Raw genomic sequence first — 14,889 nt, 5'->3', positions numbered from 1 at the left:
CTGGGGTTAAAGGGCAGGGTGGGATCCATGCTCTGGGCTTGTTCTGGTGCATCAGGCATGTCAACACGTTCAGAGTTCTGGAAAGAACCCAGCTTCAGGGTCAGAGAGGGTCATGAAGAGCAACCTTAAGACAGAGCTTTAAGAATTAGTAGAAATTTTCCAAGTGATAAGAGGGAGGGAAGACACAGAAAATCTTAGCGTTACACACGGTTAGATGAGAACAGTGAGGTTCTTGGGGCTGGAGAAGGAGCTGCTGTGAGCAGCGGTACCTGCATGTTGAAGGGCTTTTGTCTTTTCTCCTCCAAGAAGAGTCGAAGCTCTGGAGCTGGGGAAACTGAATCTTACTCCCCATCACTCCTAAGGAGAAGGGAACCGCTTCACAGAGGAAGTGGGGCAGCTCAGAGACACAAGAGAAGAGTCAATGCCTTGAGGGAGGAGGAAAGGGAACCTTGGGGAGTCAACCAAGCCTTGAGGTTTCACCCCGGGAGCTCCACTGACACCACCCACATGAGGTTCTGCAGGATTTGGTGGGGGCAGGAGGAAGATCAACTTGTAGGTCATGGTACATGACTGCCAAACAAGCCGTACAATTAATGTAGCTTTTAAGGGACATGTCAAAGCTGCTTGTTCATTTACGCCCTAGTGTTATACTGACGGGTCACCAACATTGCAGTATACCAGGAAGGGCCTCCGGATGCCCCCAGATTGCCCCTGTTTGAGCTGTTGACGGCTTCCCCATGCCAGGGTCAGTGGTTTTCACCACTGCTTAACTCCAGTGTGTTATCACTATTCTTGATTTGCTCCAGCTCTGACTTTGACTCTTATTCTTCAGGGAACACTGCAAGGTTTTTTGGTTTTGAGATAATAGATAGTATAAGTCTCACAGGCCCTTTCCAGACTATAAATGGGACCCTGGCAGACACTGTCCAGCAGTGAACTGAGATATGTCTGTCATGAACTATGAGATACGACATAGTGCTCACAAGATGTGACTGTCGGAGCTAAAGAGAACTGCTTGGTCCCAGGCAGAGCAGGCGTTCAGGGCTGTTGAGAGGTCAGGGATGAGCACGAGGGCTTGCTGGCACCCTTCCTCTGTGGCAGAAAAAGCTCGTTTTTATTATTTATTTGGCTGCACTGGCTTTCAGTTGCAGCACCCGGGATCTTTCCTCGTGGCGCCTGGATTGTCTGGTTGTGGCACCTGGGCTCCAGAGCAAGTAGTCTCAGTAGTTTTGGTGCTCGGACTTTGTTACCTCGAGGCTTGTGGGATCTCAGTTCCCTAACCACAGACCAAACCCGAGTCCCCTGCATTGCAAGTGGATTCTTAACCACTGGACCACCAGGGAAGTCCCAAGAATCACCTTTTAAAAACCTTTGAGGATATGACGGAAAGCAGCACAATGCTGTAAAGCAATTATCTTCCAAAAATTTTTTTAAAAAAGAAAAAAGCATCAAACTGGGGTGAAAAAATAAACACAATTTAAAAAAGAAACCTTTGAGGAAGGACTCTTGATGTTGAAACTGGGGGCTGATCTGATGACCCGGGTTGTCTCTAAGGTCCTCAGATCAAATTACTTGGGAACCTGACTACACCAGTCTGTTGACATCATTTTACTAGAGAAGAGGAAGTAGTTCCTCTATTTGAGAGAATTCTGTGAATAGTAAAAGCCATAGCCTTGTATGTGGAGGAGGTTCTGGATATGGCTTCCCAGGTGGCTCAGGGGTAAAGAATCCACCTGCCAATGCAGGAGACACAGGAAATGCAGGTTCGATCCCTGGGTCAGAAAGATCCCCTGGAGGAGGGTATGGCAACCTGCTCCAGTATTCCCGCCTGGGTCAGTATTCCTGCCTGGAGAATCTCATGGACAGAGGAGCCTGGCGGGCTACAGCTCATGGGGTCACAAAGAGTCGGACATGACTGAGCGACTGAGTGCTCACATACACGGATGGCATCACTGATGCCTTTATAACCAAAAACCATGGTTATACTGTATTTACTGCCATAAGAACAAAAAGGTCTGCAACTAACTCAGAAGAAGAAAATGCCTTGCAAAATGTCCTACCCTGTGGAGACCCCACAGTGAAGGGTGTCTACCCTTTGTGCTCGTAGCTTTGAGATATTCTCTTTGACAGTGAAACTGTGGACTCTTGTTTATTTGTCTTCTTTATTAGTAATGACTGCCTTTGTGCCTTGCCTACACTGTATTCGATTCACCTCTAATCTTATAAACCAGCAGCATCATTTCTTCACATCCCCTGGAGGTGAGTAATGGTAGCTTAAACTTTCAATTTTCATATGTGGGGAAAAAGTACAGAATATTTTCTGAGTGTTGAGTAGCTGGAGGAAACAAACCAATGAACAAAACATATAAGTATAACGTATGTGATTCATTGACAGAAAAAAATCTAGCATTTTAGAGCAGCCTGAAGAGGCCAAAGGATTTTATAGTGTAGAATATTTCATGGGCCTTTCAAGGATGAAGGAAATGTGTTTTTAAACAGTGACCATTTTAAAGGCACCCCAGAGGTGCAGACGTTTTACAACACGTGTTTCACAGCCCCTCCAGGTCTGAACTTTTCCCCCCATAACATTTGCCTTCCAAAAATGATTTCAGCACTGTGGAAAGAGAACATTGAATATTTCAGATCTGTAAGTCTTGAGAGAAATAGCCTGTCTTTGAGGTTAGATAAATAAGTTTAAACTGTTTCTGATATTTTATAGCTTTTTCAACAGAGCAAACATTTGTAGGTTTGAAAAACCATAAAGAATTCCGCTGGAGTTTCCCCCAGCCTCTGCAGTTCTTGGAAAACATCCCCATGTGTGGTGGTGATGCTCTAGGTGTTGAGATGTTCCTTCCCTCAGTGCTAGAGACCTTTGTCTCCCCTTCAACATCTACAAACTTTCCAACTCTGGCTTTATTTTCTGAAATCCCTTATCTGTGTAGAACATCGCAGTCTGTATAAACTCAGTATCCTATACCCCTTGCCAGGCTGAGGTTTAGGTTTAGAGTGGAATTATCTCTACTTGTGGGCACAGGAGGGAGAGGAAGGAGAGGGTTAATGGAGAGAGTAGCATGGAAACATAAACAGTACCATATATAAAATAGATAGCCAGTGGGAATTTGCTTTGTGACTCAGGGAACTCAAACCAGGGCTCTGTGACAACCTAGAGGGGTAGGATGGAGGTTCAAGAGGGAGGGGACATAGGTGTACCTATGGCTGATTCATGCTGATATATGGCAGAAACCAAGACAATGTTGTAAAGCGATTATCTTTCAATTAACAATAAATAAAGTGGAATTATCTATGATCCCTATCATTTGCAGTGTTTGGAGCTTCCAAAGCCTTCTGGAACTGACTTCCAGTCATTCTTGGGGAGTTTGCACTGCCCCGAACCCTCTGCTTCTCACTCACTCTGACACAGACCTGTTGTGGTCTCTCTTTTGCCCTCCATCAGCCAAGAATGCACAACTCACTTCCTTGACTAGTTTCTGTTCATAGTAAGACATCCATGAATACCAAGCATTTGGCAAATATTTCAAGAAAAGCCAAAGATTCAGGGATCATGGCAAAGGCATGTCACTTCTCAGCCCTTCTCCTCCCTGTTCTTGCTCACCCTCAGCCTTCCTGTCCTCACCCCTAACCTCCTGGGATTGCCATGGGAACTTGAAGTTCTTCTCTCCCTCTTATACAGCCCCTGCCTACACACGCATGCAGCTAAACTTCCAAGGTGTTCTAAAGGAAAAGCATCACCCTCTTTAGAAGACAGCCAGAGTTATATACTGCAGAGAAGAACAATTTCTTTATTTTTCCTCAGAGTGTAATTGCTTTACAATGTTGTGTTAGTTTCTGCTGTAGACCAAAATGAATCAGCCATATATGCACATATATCCCCTCCCTCTTGGACTGCCCTTCTTGCATCTAAAGGGAGTCTCTTGTAGACAGCACGTGGATGGCTCTTCATTTTTCATCCATTCAACCACTCTGTGTCTCTGTGTTGGCTTCTGTACAGTAGCTGAAGGAACCACATGTCCCAATTTTGAAGGAGCAGCCTCATGCAGATGAATTTGTCATTCAGCTCAGCTCCCGATTGTCTAACATAAAAAACTTTTAATTTTGTATTGGAGTATAGCCAGTTAACAATGTTATGATAGTTTCGGGTTAACAGTGAAGGGACTTAGCCGTGCATACACATGTGTCTTTTCTTCCCCAAACTCTGCTCCCCTTCTCAGCTTCCTGTATTTTTAACACCTTTTCATAACTAAGGACGTGCCAAGACCTGTCTGTGTCCCACAGGGAGACTCTCATCACCTAGATTCAGGCGGGCTGGAAGTGAGACCCTCAGGATCAGGTTTTCTCTACATACCCAGACATACACAGTCCTGTGGGACTGGAAATGTGGTCCCTGATGGCCACCAGGATCAGAGGATTTGGAGGTGTCCCTTGAGTGGCAATTGCAGAAATTAGGGCTCCAAATGAGCCTGTCAGCTGCTTTTCTGGGTGATGCTGGTGAGATGGAGTGAGGCGGAGGCCAAGCGCCAAGAGGCCACTACAGCTGACAGCCTACCTCCCCTAAAAGCAGCTACACAGGCCACTAAATGTGAGCCAGACCTGAAGCCAGCCCTCGGACCTAAGCTCCAGGACAAGCAAAGAGACCTCGTCCTCAGAAAGGCTGGGGGTGTGTTTCAGCGCGCTGCCTGGGCGGTGCTCGGGAGGTGGTAGCCCTCCAAGAACCATCTGTCTGATTGCCACGGTCCCATGGGACCCAGGAATGCAATCCCCCCATCCCCTACACCTCCCTATCCTCCCACCGCTTCATCCCACCCCTGGCCACCAGAGCCACCAGATCAAGGTGCATCCCCTGGCTGGCAGCTACAAAAACCACGGTACAAGATACAAATGAAGACAAAAACAGACTCACAGGCTAAGAGAACCTTTGGTTTCCAAAGGGGTATGGTTCAGGGGGATAGATTGGGAGTTGGGGATCAACATACATACAGTGCTATGTTTAAGACAGATAACCAACAAGGACCTCCTGTACAACACAGGGAACTCTGCTCAGTACTCGGTAACAACCTACATGGGAGAAGAGTTTGAAAAAGAATAGATACGTGTATGTGTGTAACTGGATCACTCTGCTCTACACGCAAAACTAACAACATCGTTAATCCACTGTACTCCAGTGTAATATGTATACACCAGCGTACCAACAGTGATGTCTTCCCTGGTGGCTCAGTCGATAAAGAGTCTGCCTGTAATACGGGAGACCCAGGTTCAATCCCTGGGTCAGGAAGATCCCCTGGAGAAGAAAATGGCAACCCACTCCAGTATTCTTGCCTGGAGAATTCCATGGACAGAAGAGCCTGGTGAGCTACAGTCCATGGGGTCACAAAGAGTCGAACTCGACTGAGTGACAAACACTTTCACTTTCACCAACAGTAAAGCTTGCTTCCAGGGAGCGCCGGACCCCCGGAGCACGGCAGAGGGTGAGCTTGAAGACAGCTGCCAGCCTCAGTTGTCTCTGGAAGGGATCACTGTCAGTCCCCAGATGCAGGTTTTGTCAGAAACCTGTCCCGTGGACATAGTCAGGATGCTTAGCTAATAGACTTCCTTCAAGGAAGAAAGAGCACCTGTGTCTCTGGCCTCTCGCTGTGCCCTGGGGGAGTTTAAGAACTCTTTCTCCACTGGTCAGAACCCTGTGGGACCCACAAATATAAGCCCCATCAGCCACCAGAGCCACGTGATGTGGAGGTGTCCCCTGACCACAGTCACAGAAATCAGGATGCCAGATACGAGTATGAGCTCTCTTCCAGGTGACTCCAGTTATTACGGGTTCCCGTGTCCTCAAGAGTCAGGTGATCCAGAGGTGTCCCCTAGATGGCACCCACAGAAGTCAGGGCCAGCTTGAATAAACGCTCTCTCCTGGGACTCTGGAGCTCCGGAGCACGGCAGAGGGAGAGTATGACGCTGTCACCCGACGGGCCTTGTCCCTGGAGTGTTCCAGCAGCCTCCTACGAGTGTGTGATAAATCAGATGCCTGCCCCTCAGGCCTCAACATGTTTACAGCAACTTATCATGTTCCCTATTCCTGCCCTCGAAATAGGATCATCTGTACCATTTTTCTAGATTCCACATATATATGTTAATATATGATATTTCATATTTGTTTTTCTTTTTCTGACTTACTTTACTCTGTATGACAGACTCTAGATTCATCGACGTCTACAAATGACCCAGTTTTATTCTTTTTATGACTGGCATATAACATGGGGTAGGAGAAGGGAAGGGTGGGATGAGCTGGGAGATCAGGATCGATATACATACACTACCATGCGTGAAATAGACGGCCAGTGGGAAGCTGCTGTCTAACACAGGGGGCTCAGCCCAGTGCTGCGAGATGACCTAGGGGGTGGGATGGGGGTGGGGTGGGCGGGGGTTGGGAGGGAGGGGGTACATGTATACATTCACTTTGCTATGCAGCAGAAACTAACACAACATTGTAAAGCAGTGTACCCTGATTTAAAAAAATAGTAAAATGCAGTTATTTTATTTTCTTGTTTTCTTTCCTAAATATTTTATTATACCCTCCAAATCCTTAACCATTTAAATATTTGTGAATTTTGACTGTTTTTTTTTAAATTTATTTATTTTAGTTGGAGGCTAACTACAGTTATTTTAAAAGAAAAAAAAAGTTTATCAGATTCTCTATGCAGGTCTGCTCTTCCTCTTATTTTCCCTGTTTCAGTTAATGGTACCACCCTCTATCTGCTTGTCCTCCTTAAATCCTTTTTCTCCTTCACTCCCCTGTATCAAATCCGTCACCAAGTCCTATTGGTTCTTCTTGAGTATTTACTAAGTTGATCTGTTCTCTCTAGTTCCCCTGCTCCCACCCTTTTGTGTCTCACCTCAGTTGGTTCAGTGACAACCTAACTGGTCCTGCTGCCCCTTGCCTTACCCTTCCCCATTTGCATCACATCCAGGACAATGTTTCTAAAGCACCAATCTAATATGTTACCACTGCTTCAAATAATTAAGCCATTTTCTGTTTCCTTTAGGATAAATTCCACCAAACTCCTTACTATGGATAATATTAATAATGTACTTTAAACTTCAGTCATAAAAAAACTCAATTTATGATTCCCCAAATGCATTATATTTTCCTTCATGTGTATGCCTTTTTGTACACCATTCCCTCTATGTAAAACAATTTTCCCCCAATCCCCACCCCCTTGTCCTCATGTATTAGCTTAGCTGTTCCTGCATGTTAAAATTTTAGCCCTCTCTCCAGTCTGCATCAAATACAGTTTTTATGTGCCAGTGGCATCCAGTGTTTGTCAGAAGCCCTTATGTCATGTTACTGCAATCATCTGTTCCCCACAAAGCCCCTTTCTAAAATTAAGTTTCTTGAGGAAACCTAGTGCACATCATATCCTTAGTTCCAGCCTAGAGTCTCACACAGAGTAGGGATCTTGTAAACATTTTTGAATGAATGAAATAATGGTAATGATTTATTTCATTTCAAAGTATAAGATATATAGTCAAAGCTGTACTCAAAAGAAAATTAGTATATTTAAATATTTTAAGTTTTTTAAAAGCCAATTCTCTGGTGGCTCAGTCAGTAAAGGATCCACCTACAATGCAGGAGACCTGGGTTCAATCCCTGAGTTGGGAAGATCCCCTGGAGAAGGGAATGGCAACCCACTCTAGTATTCTTGCCCAGAGAATTCCATGGACAGAGGAGCCTGGCGGGCTACAGTCCATGGGGTCACAAAGAGTCAGACACAGCTTAGTGACTAACACTTTCCCTTTCTCACAAATACTAACTCAAAGTTTTAGAAATTTCCATGTGAGTTAGAGTTACAAGGAAATTTATTTGATTTGACAACTATCAGAAAACAAAAGCAAACCACCTGCTTAAGGATAAAACATGAGTTATGTTCCCTTTAGAGTTGGAAGCGAGAGAAATGTGCCTGCTCTAACTTATTTTTCAGCATTGTTCTAGAGACTTTAGTTCATACAATGTAATAGTTAATAGAAAAATACATAGGGCTTCCCTGATGGCTTAGATGGTAAAGAATCTGCCTGCAACGCAGGAGACATGGGTTCGATCCCTGGGTTCAGAAGATCCCCTGGAGAAGGGAATGGCTACCCACTCTAGTATTCTTGCCTAGAGAATTCTGTGGACAGAGGAGTGTGGCAGGCTACAGTCCATGAGGTTGCAAAGAATCAGACATGACTGATCGAGTAACACTTTCACTTTCATAGATATAAATATAGGGAAAAAAATGATAAAATTGTCATTACATAGAGGTGATATGATTGTTTACTATTAAAAAAAAGAAGAAAATTACTTGAAAACTGTTCAAAATAATAAACTTTAGTAAGATGATTAGATAGCAGATAAATATGCCAGTGTTTATTGCTTTCCTAATTGTCAGCAATAAACAACTATAAAATGTATTTTTAAAAGAGCCTGCTTAATATGGAAGTAAAAAATATAAGATGCCTAGTAATAAATCTATCAAGAAATATATAGGACCTACCTAAACTCTGGTTAAGAGGTAAGTTCTGGAGGAAAGTGCATGGGTGTGAATTTCAGATCCAGGGTTTGCTAGCTGGTGTCTTTAGGGAAGTTTAACCTCTCCTTGTGTTTATATTTGAAAAGAAACAACAACAAAAGATAAGTACACCTGTGATTAGCACTTCTCTGGATATTTAGGTTCTGGGCTGGTTTTGCCTTGACCAGCTTCCTTAGCTGTAAGTCAAAGCTAACAATGAAACAATGACTGCTTCCCCAGAGTTGGAAAAAAGCTGTGAGAATCCAAGGGTTCATGAAGCATGTTTTGCCTTTTGTGAGATGCATAACAGATTTCATAATTAGAGCAGTGACATCTCTTTTTTGTCAGAAAGACTTGTGGTGTCTGCCAGTCTCTCTAGACAGAGCACTGCAGGAAGATGGGACATCCTCAAAACCAGTAACCTCGCTGGATCTCAGACATCATCTGAGGTCACCCCAACTCTTCAGAATCAAATGAGGGACTTCTCTGGTGGTCCAGTGGTTAGGACTCTGCGCTTCCAATGCAGGGGGCCCGGGTTCAATCCTTGTTCAGAGAACTAAGATCCCACATGCCACACAGTGCGACCAAAAAATAAATAAAAAAATAAAAAGATACCAATTTTTAAAATGCAAATGGACTTATTTTTTAAAAAGGAACCTAATGCAATTACTCTGAGCTTTATACCCCACAGCCCAGCAAACTGCTGAGACTTCGAGACTTCTCAAGATGTAAGGGAAGAAATTCTTTCAATCCCTCATGTTCCTCTCTGCGTCCCGAGATGTCACGTACAGTCTGTTCACCCCACACTGACCCAAATGTAAAACGCAACCCTTCTTTGTGTTCCCTGGTAGTATCCTCTTTCACAAAAGTGGGGATGAGCAAAATCTATTTCCCTAAAGATTTTGTGTCCTTCCTGAAGGAGGAACGTCGCATTGCATGTGCACCGTGGGCCACCTAACGATCCATATTTGATATTTTTGTTTCCGAAAGTCTTCTTTGCGACAACCCACTGCTAGGAATTTCTGTTTCTCTGCCTCCACATTGATCTGGCTTCATCAGCTCCTGTTTTCCAACCAGCCTTGCATTACCTTTACTCAACTTCAGACTACTCTCCCTTTCCACTGCAGAGCAAGCCCACCCTCTTTGGCTCCTGTTCTTTGACTCACAGATGTAAACTACCCTGTGCTCAGCTGACCAAAGCCGTTTGCTTCAGCAGCATCCCTCACCTGCCATAGAGGAGTGGTAGAAATAGAAAGAGCCATTTTTCCTATTACGTGTGATGAAACCCATTTGCTGGCTTGTGGTCAGAATGCTAAATGGTATTTGTCATATGGTTCTGTGGCTCTGTTCTTAAAGGAATTTGCCTTTGTCATATCTGTTTTTATTCCAAAGGTGTCCCTCAGCCTAATGTAACTTGGTTGAAGAAAGGAGGATCTCTGAGTGACAATATTTCCTTGCTTTTCAATGGATCCCTGTTGTTGCAGAACCTTTCCCTTGAAAATGAAGGAACCTATGTCTGCACAGCCACCAATGCTCTTGGAAAGGCAATGGCAACATCCGTCCTCCACTTGCTGGGTAAGCACCAAGTCCTTGTTGTCTTGGTGGACGTTATATGGTTTTAACTATTGCTGTCACTGTCCACTTACAAGCAGGCGCTAAATCTAATACTCTGTCTTACCTGTTCTTCTCTCAGAAGGCTGTGACTGCCTTGCTGCTGCTTCTCTGCCTAAGAACCTACAATGAGATATAAACTTTCTGCCCAGAATCAAGATCCTTCATACTCTGCCTCTGTGTGTGTACTTGTGTGCCAAGTTGCTTCAGTCCTGTCTGACTCTCTGTGACCCTATGGACTGTAGCCCGCCAGGCTCCTCTGACTGTAGGATTCTCCAGGCAAGCATACTGAAGTAGGTTGTCATGTCCTCCTCCAGGGGATCTTCCCAACCTAGGGATCAAACCCACATCTCTTTCATTTCCTGGATTGGCAGGCAGGTTCTTTACCACTAGCACCACCTGGGAAGCCCATTCTGGCTCTACATCTCCTTAATTTATAACTAAACTCTGTTCTAGGCAACACAGTTTCCCGCACTGTGATCCAGTACCACACACACACACACACACACACACACACACACACACACACAGCTTCCCACCCTGTGATCCAACACCACACACACACACACCATGCAGCTTCCCTGGAAATCTGGCTTCCATTCATACTGCTTTCCCAGGAAGAGGTGGTCTTCACTGCCTTAGTCATGTTGCCCCAATACCTCCCATTGATAGCTTTTGGTGAACAGTGTCGGATTCATTATCTCCAAAGGAGAGAATTTTGCTTCGGGACCAAAGACACAGTTTCAGTCACTCAGAACTTCATATGGCCAAAGTTTTATTACAGTGAAAAAGGGACAGAGAAAGCTTCTGACATAGACATCAGATGGGGGCGGAGAGTGCCCCCACTCACTAGTTCTGGTGTGGCTTTATATACTTTTTCAATTGGTTACTAGCAATAGATTAAAAGAATATTTCAGGGTTTTAAAGGTCTTTCTAGACCCGCCCCCACAACATACATCTTAAAATAACAGGATTAGTCAGAAGGTTTTTGTTAAGAAGGAGAAACATGTCCTCAAGATACATTGTTGTTATATAATTATTAGCTCTGGGCTTAAAGAGAGTTAGTCTTAGGGGAAGTAGATTGTTGTTGTAGCAACTCAGAGCTTAAGAAAAAAATGTCTTAAGTGACTAAGACAAGGAATGTAGAAAAAAAATTTGTCCCTTTCTCCTCCTCGAGGGACCTGGTCTCCTTATTGACCTGCCTAAGAATTAGCTCCCTCACCATCCTTTAAGCCACCTGAATTCTCATCTCCTATGTGAGTCCTTCTCTGATTGTTTTGGACCTCTCCTTTCTCGGGTCTCACTGCTTGGTCCCTGACTGAGTCCTGACACACATTAGTCTCCAGTTGTTTCCTCCACTAAATTGTGGGTCCCTTCATGGTAGAGACCATGTCTAATGTTTCTTTTGTGTCCTAAGAATATAATATAGTGTGAGGTACCCAGCAGGTGCTCAATAATTACTAATCAGTGGAGTCAAGACAGCTTGCAGTGGAGTCAGTATTATAGTTTGGGAAAGGTCATTGCAGTGAGCCCCTGGCACAGGATGGCATTTGGATGCATCTGCTGCTGTCTTTAGGGATAATATCTGCAACTCAACAAACTCTTGTCACCAGAATGAGCTACAAGTTGCAACAGTTTGAAGACTCAATAAATAATGCTCCTCTTTCCCCCCAGAGTTTGGAAGTGATTGAGAGTTAATCACAGAAGTCAGCTAGACTGACATGAGAGATCATTCATTACTCCCCCTTTGTATCTCCAGCACCTCAGACAGGTGTAAGTATTAAATAAGTGTCTCATAAATGGATAATATTGGATCAATGGCAGAACCAGTATGAGATTATAGAATCCACTGCTGAACTAAGAGGATGATGGAAAGAGCTTTCTCCATGGCTTTTCTTGTTGGCAGTTAGAGGAGCCCAGAGACATAAATGGATTTCCCCGATGGTTCAGCGGTAAAAAATCCACCTGCAATTCGGGAGACCCGGGTTCAATCCCTGGATCAGAAAGATCACCTGGAGGAGGAAATGGCAACCCACTCCAGTATTGTTGCCTGGGAAATCCCGTGGACAGAGTAGTCTGGCGGGCTACAGTCCATAAGGTTGCAGAGAGTCGGACACAACCTAGCACACGTGCAGGCACAGAGACATAAATAGATGGGGAGCTGGGATAGTCACGCAGGAAGCGCTTTCATGTCCATACCTCTTCTGATGTTTACAATAACGCAGTGTTGGGGGCAGTAATCTTTTATCCAGCTGTATGAATGAGGAAAGCTGAGACTCATAAAAGTGTGTGCTAGAGCCCAAATACATAGTTGTCTCTTTGTGTTCCTCATATCACCCTCCTGGACTCTCAGTGCTGGCCAGAAAGACCCTGGTGTACCTCTTGTTGTTGTTCAGTCTCTAAGTCATGTCCGACTCATTGTGACCCCATGGACTGCAGCACGCCAGGCCCAAAGACCTCTGTGGTCCTCTAGGATCGTAATATGGAAGATTTTCAACAGATGGGGCAGGCTTAGCCTGTCTAATGCTAGTGCCTTCCCTCAGGTCCCTAAGAAGTCAGTTCCGGCCTTACCCCTTCCTTCCCCGCTCCCCTCAGGAGTCTGCATGGTGTCTCGGTCCTGCCCCACACACCTCTTCTCTTCAGACGTCTCTGCAGTCAGGCAGCGCGTGACTCTAGTCACATGACGGAGGAATCAAGAATGATGTCACACAATATACAGCATTCCTCCACCATTGTCTGCCCTTACACTTATGCTGCATAACCCTCCCAAAAACGTGTACCTGTCACCACGTGAGGTCCCCTATAACGCATCACCCCTTGTCCTGTTCCCATAGCTGTCTGGAGGGGAGGAGCCTGTCAGCCCCAGCTGCTTCCTCCAGTCCCTTCTGGAATTCTGGTGAATGTATTTTTTCCTACCTTGTTAGTGAGGCTGTAATCCAAAAAACATGTAGAGATGCTATGTGTTTGTGTAGCTAAGAACTTGTTCAACATGTCCCTTCCATATGGAAGCTTTAAAAAAAAAATTCACTCCTGAGGAAGCCCATGGAGCTCATATCCCAAATGTGCATCATTATTTGTGGTAACACAGATATTGGTTTTCTAGTTGCAAGATGATTGCTAACTTGGTAAATGTTTATAGAGGCAAGATTTGCTAAGAATTGTTGAATTGATTCTTTCATTGGTCTTCTTTCACAAGTATGTTTTCCCACACATATTAACTTTGTTATATATCAGTGCTTAGTCATAAGAACCTAATCTAAGTGTGTCTTGCAAAACTCTAAGAGGCCAAGAAATAGGGGCAGAGTTAAGAAAATCAAAATGTTTATGAGAATGAGGCTTAACTCTGTGGCTGAGGACTTGCAAAGCATGAAGATAATGGGACCCTTTATTCTCAAAATACTGACGTATTATCTACAGCTACAGATTCAACATCAGACTTGAGAATAAAGGTCCTTGGTACTTAGGATAAAAAAGAAAGTCAGAAATGCTTGAATCACAAGGAACCCGTACTGCTGATCTCAGCTCCTTGTAGATTAAAATGGGTGAATAGCAGAAGGACACACAGAAGTTGCTGTCTGACCTCATGTTTTATTCTGTCTACTCTATAGGAACAGTAAAGGCTACATCATTTCAATCTTTTAAATCTTTAGCTAGTGTCTTTCATTTTCAGGTTACGTCATGTAGAATGTAATTCAGCAAATAGAGATTCTAGAGATGTGGATGCAGGGAGAGCATAGAAGGAGAAAATCGTGTTGAGTCGCCATTCAACAAGCCAGCTCATGTTATTTATGAGATCATATTCTAGGGTTATTTATGTGATACCATTTTCTCTTCTTTTAGACATAGTGCTACCATCCTTAGAAGCACCTTCATCCATTCATTCAACATTCATCTTAGTCTGTTTGCACTACCATAATAACATAGCACAGACCAGCATGGAGGGGGTGGCTTATAAACAACAGGCATTTATTTCTTGCAGTTCTGGAGGCAGGGAAATCCAAGATCAAGGTAGGGCCAGATCCGATGTCTGATGAGGGCCAGCTTCCTGGTTCACAGACAGTCATCTTTTTGCTGTGTCCTCTTATGGCCTAAGGGATGAAGGGGCTCCCTGGGGCTTCTTTCCTTAGGGCACTAATCTCATTCATGAGGGCTCCGCCTATGTGACCTAATTACTTCCCAAAGCCCCCACCTCCTGGATGTTAGGATTTGACACAAATTTTAGAAAGACACAAACATTCAGACACAAACATAGCCATGTTCAGCAAATATTTGCCCAGTGTTTGCTTGCTTTTGCCAGAGCTGGGAATGCATAGATGACCTAGCCTTTGAGAAGCTAATAGTCTAGAGAAGGAGATGGTCATGTGAACAGATATTTTGAAGCAGAGTGACAAAGACTGTAATAGTTGTTTGTTGTTCAGCCACTAAGTCATATCTGACACTTTGCGACCCTATGGACTGCAGTATGCCATGCTTCCCCGTCCTTCACTGTCTCCTGGAGTTTGCTCAGATTCATGTCCACTGAGTCGGTGATGCTATCTAACCATCTCATCCCTCATCCTCTGCCACCCTCTTTGCCTTTTGCCTTCAGTCTTTCCCAGCATCAGGGTCTTTTCCAGTGAGTCAGCTCCAAAGGACACAGTAGCTCTGAGGAGGGGTCCCTAATGCTCTCTGGAGAAGCCAACCAGGTTTCCACAGAAGTGAGGATGTTGCTCTGGGAGGAGGA

General features: G+C 44.4%; 1 protein-coding gene across 5 annotated transcripts in view; it reads left to right on the top strand.

Moving 5' to 3' along the window:
- Positions 1-14,889, top strand: part of ADAMTSL3 (ADAMTS like 3) — a 363,119-nt gene that overhangs the window by 310,553 nt on the left and 37,677 nt on the right. For 3 of the 5 annotated variants that reach the window (XM_043921940.1, XM_043921942.1, XM_043921941.1), the window contains exon 24: positions 9,948-10,130. The exons of 1 other annotated variant lie outside the window; for it this stretch is intronic. In XM_043921940.1, the coding sequence (XP_043777875.1) occupies positions 9,948-10,130 (183 nt within the window). The remainder of the gene's footprint in view (positions 1-9,947; positions 10,131-14,889) is intronic. One more of the 5 variants, XR_006344423.1, reaches the window with a different exon arrangement.

The sequence above is a fragment of the Cervus elaphus genome, chromosome 13, assembly GCF_910594005.1.
Source record: "Cervus elaphus chromosome 13, mCerEla1.1, whole genome shotgun sequence".
In the NCBI taxonomy this organism is placed as follows: domain Eukaryota; kingdom Metazoa; phylum Chordata; class Mammalia; order Artiodactyla; family Cervidae; genus Cervus; species Cervus elaphus.
Note: the sequence above shows the minus strand (reverse complement) of the source record. Positions and strands in the feature narration are given on the sequence as shown.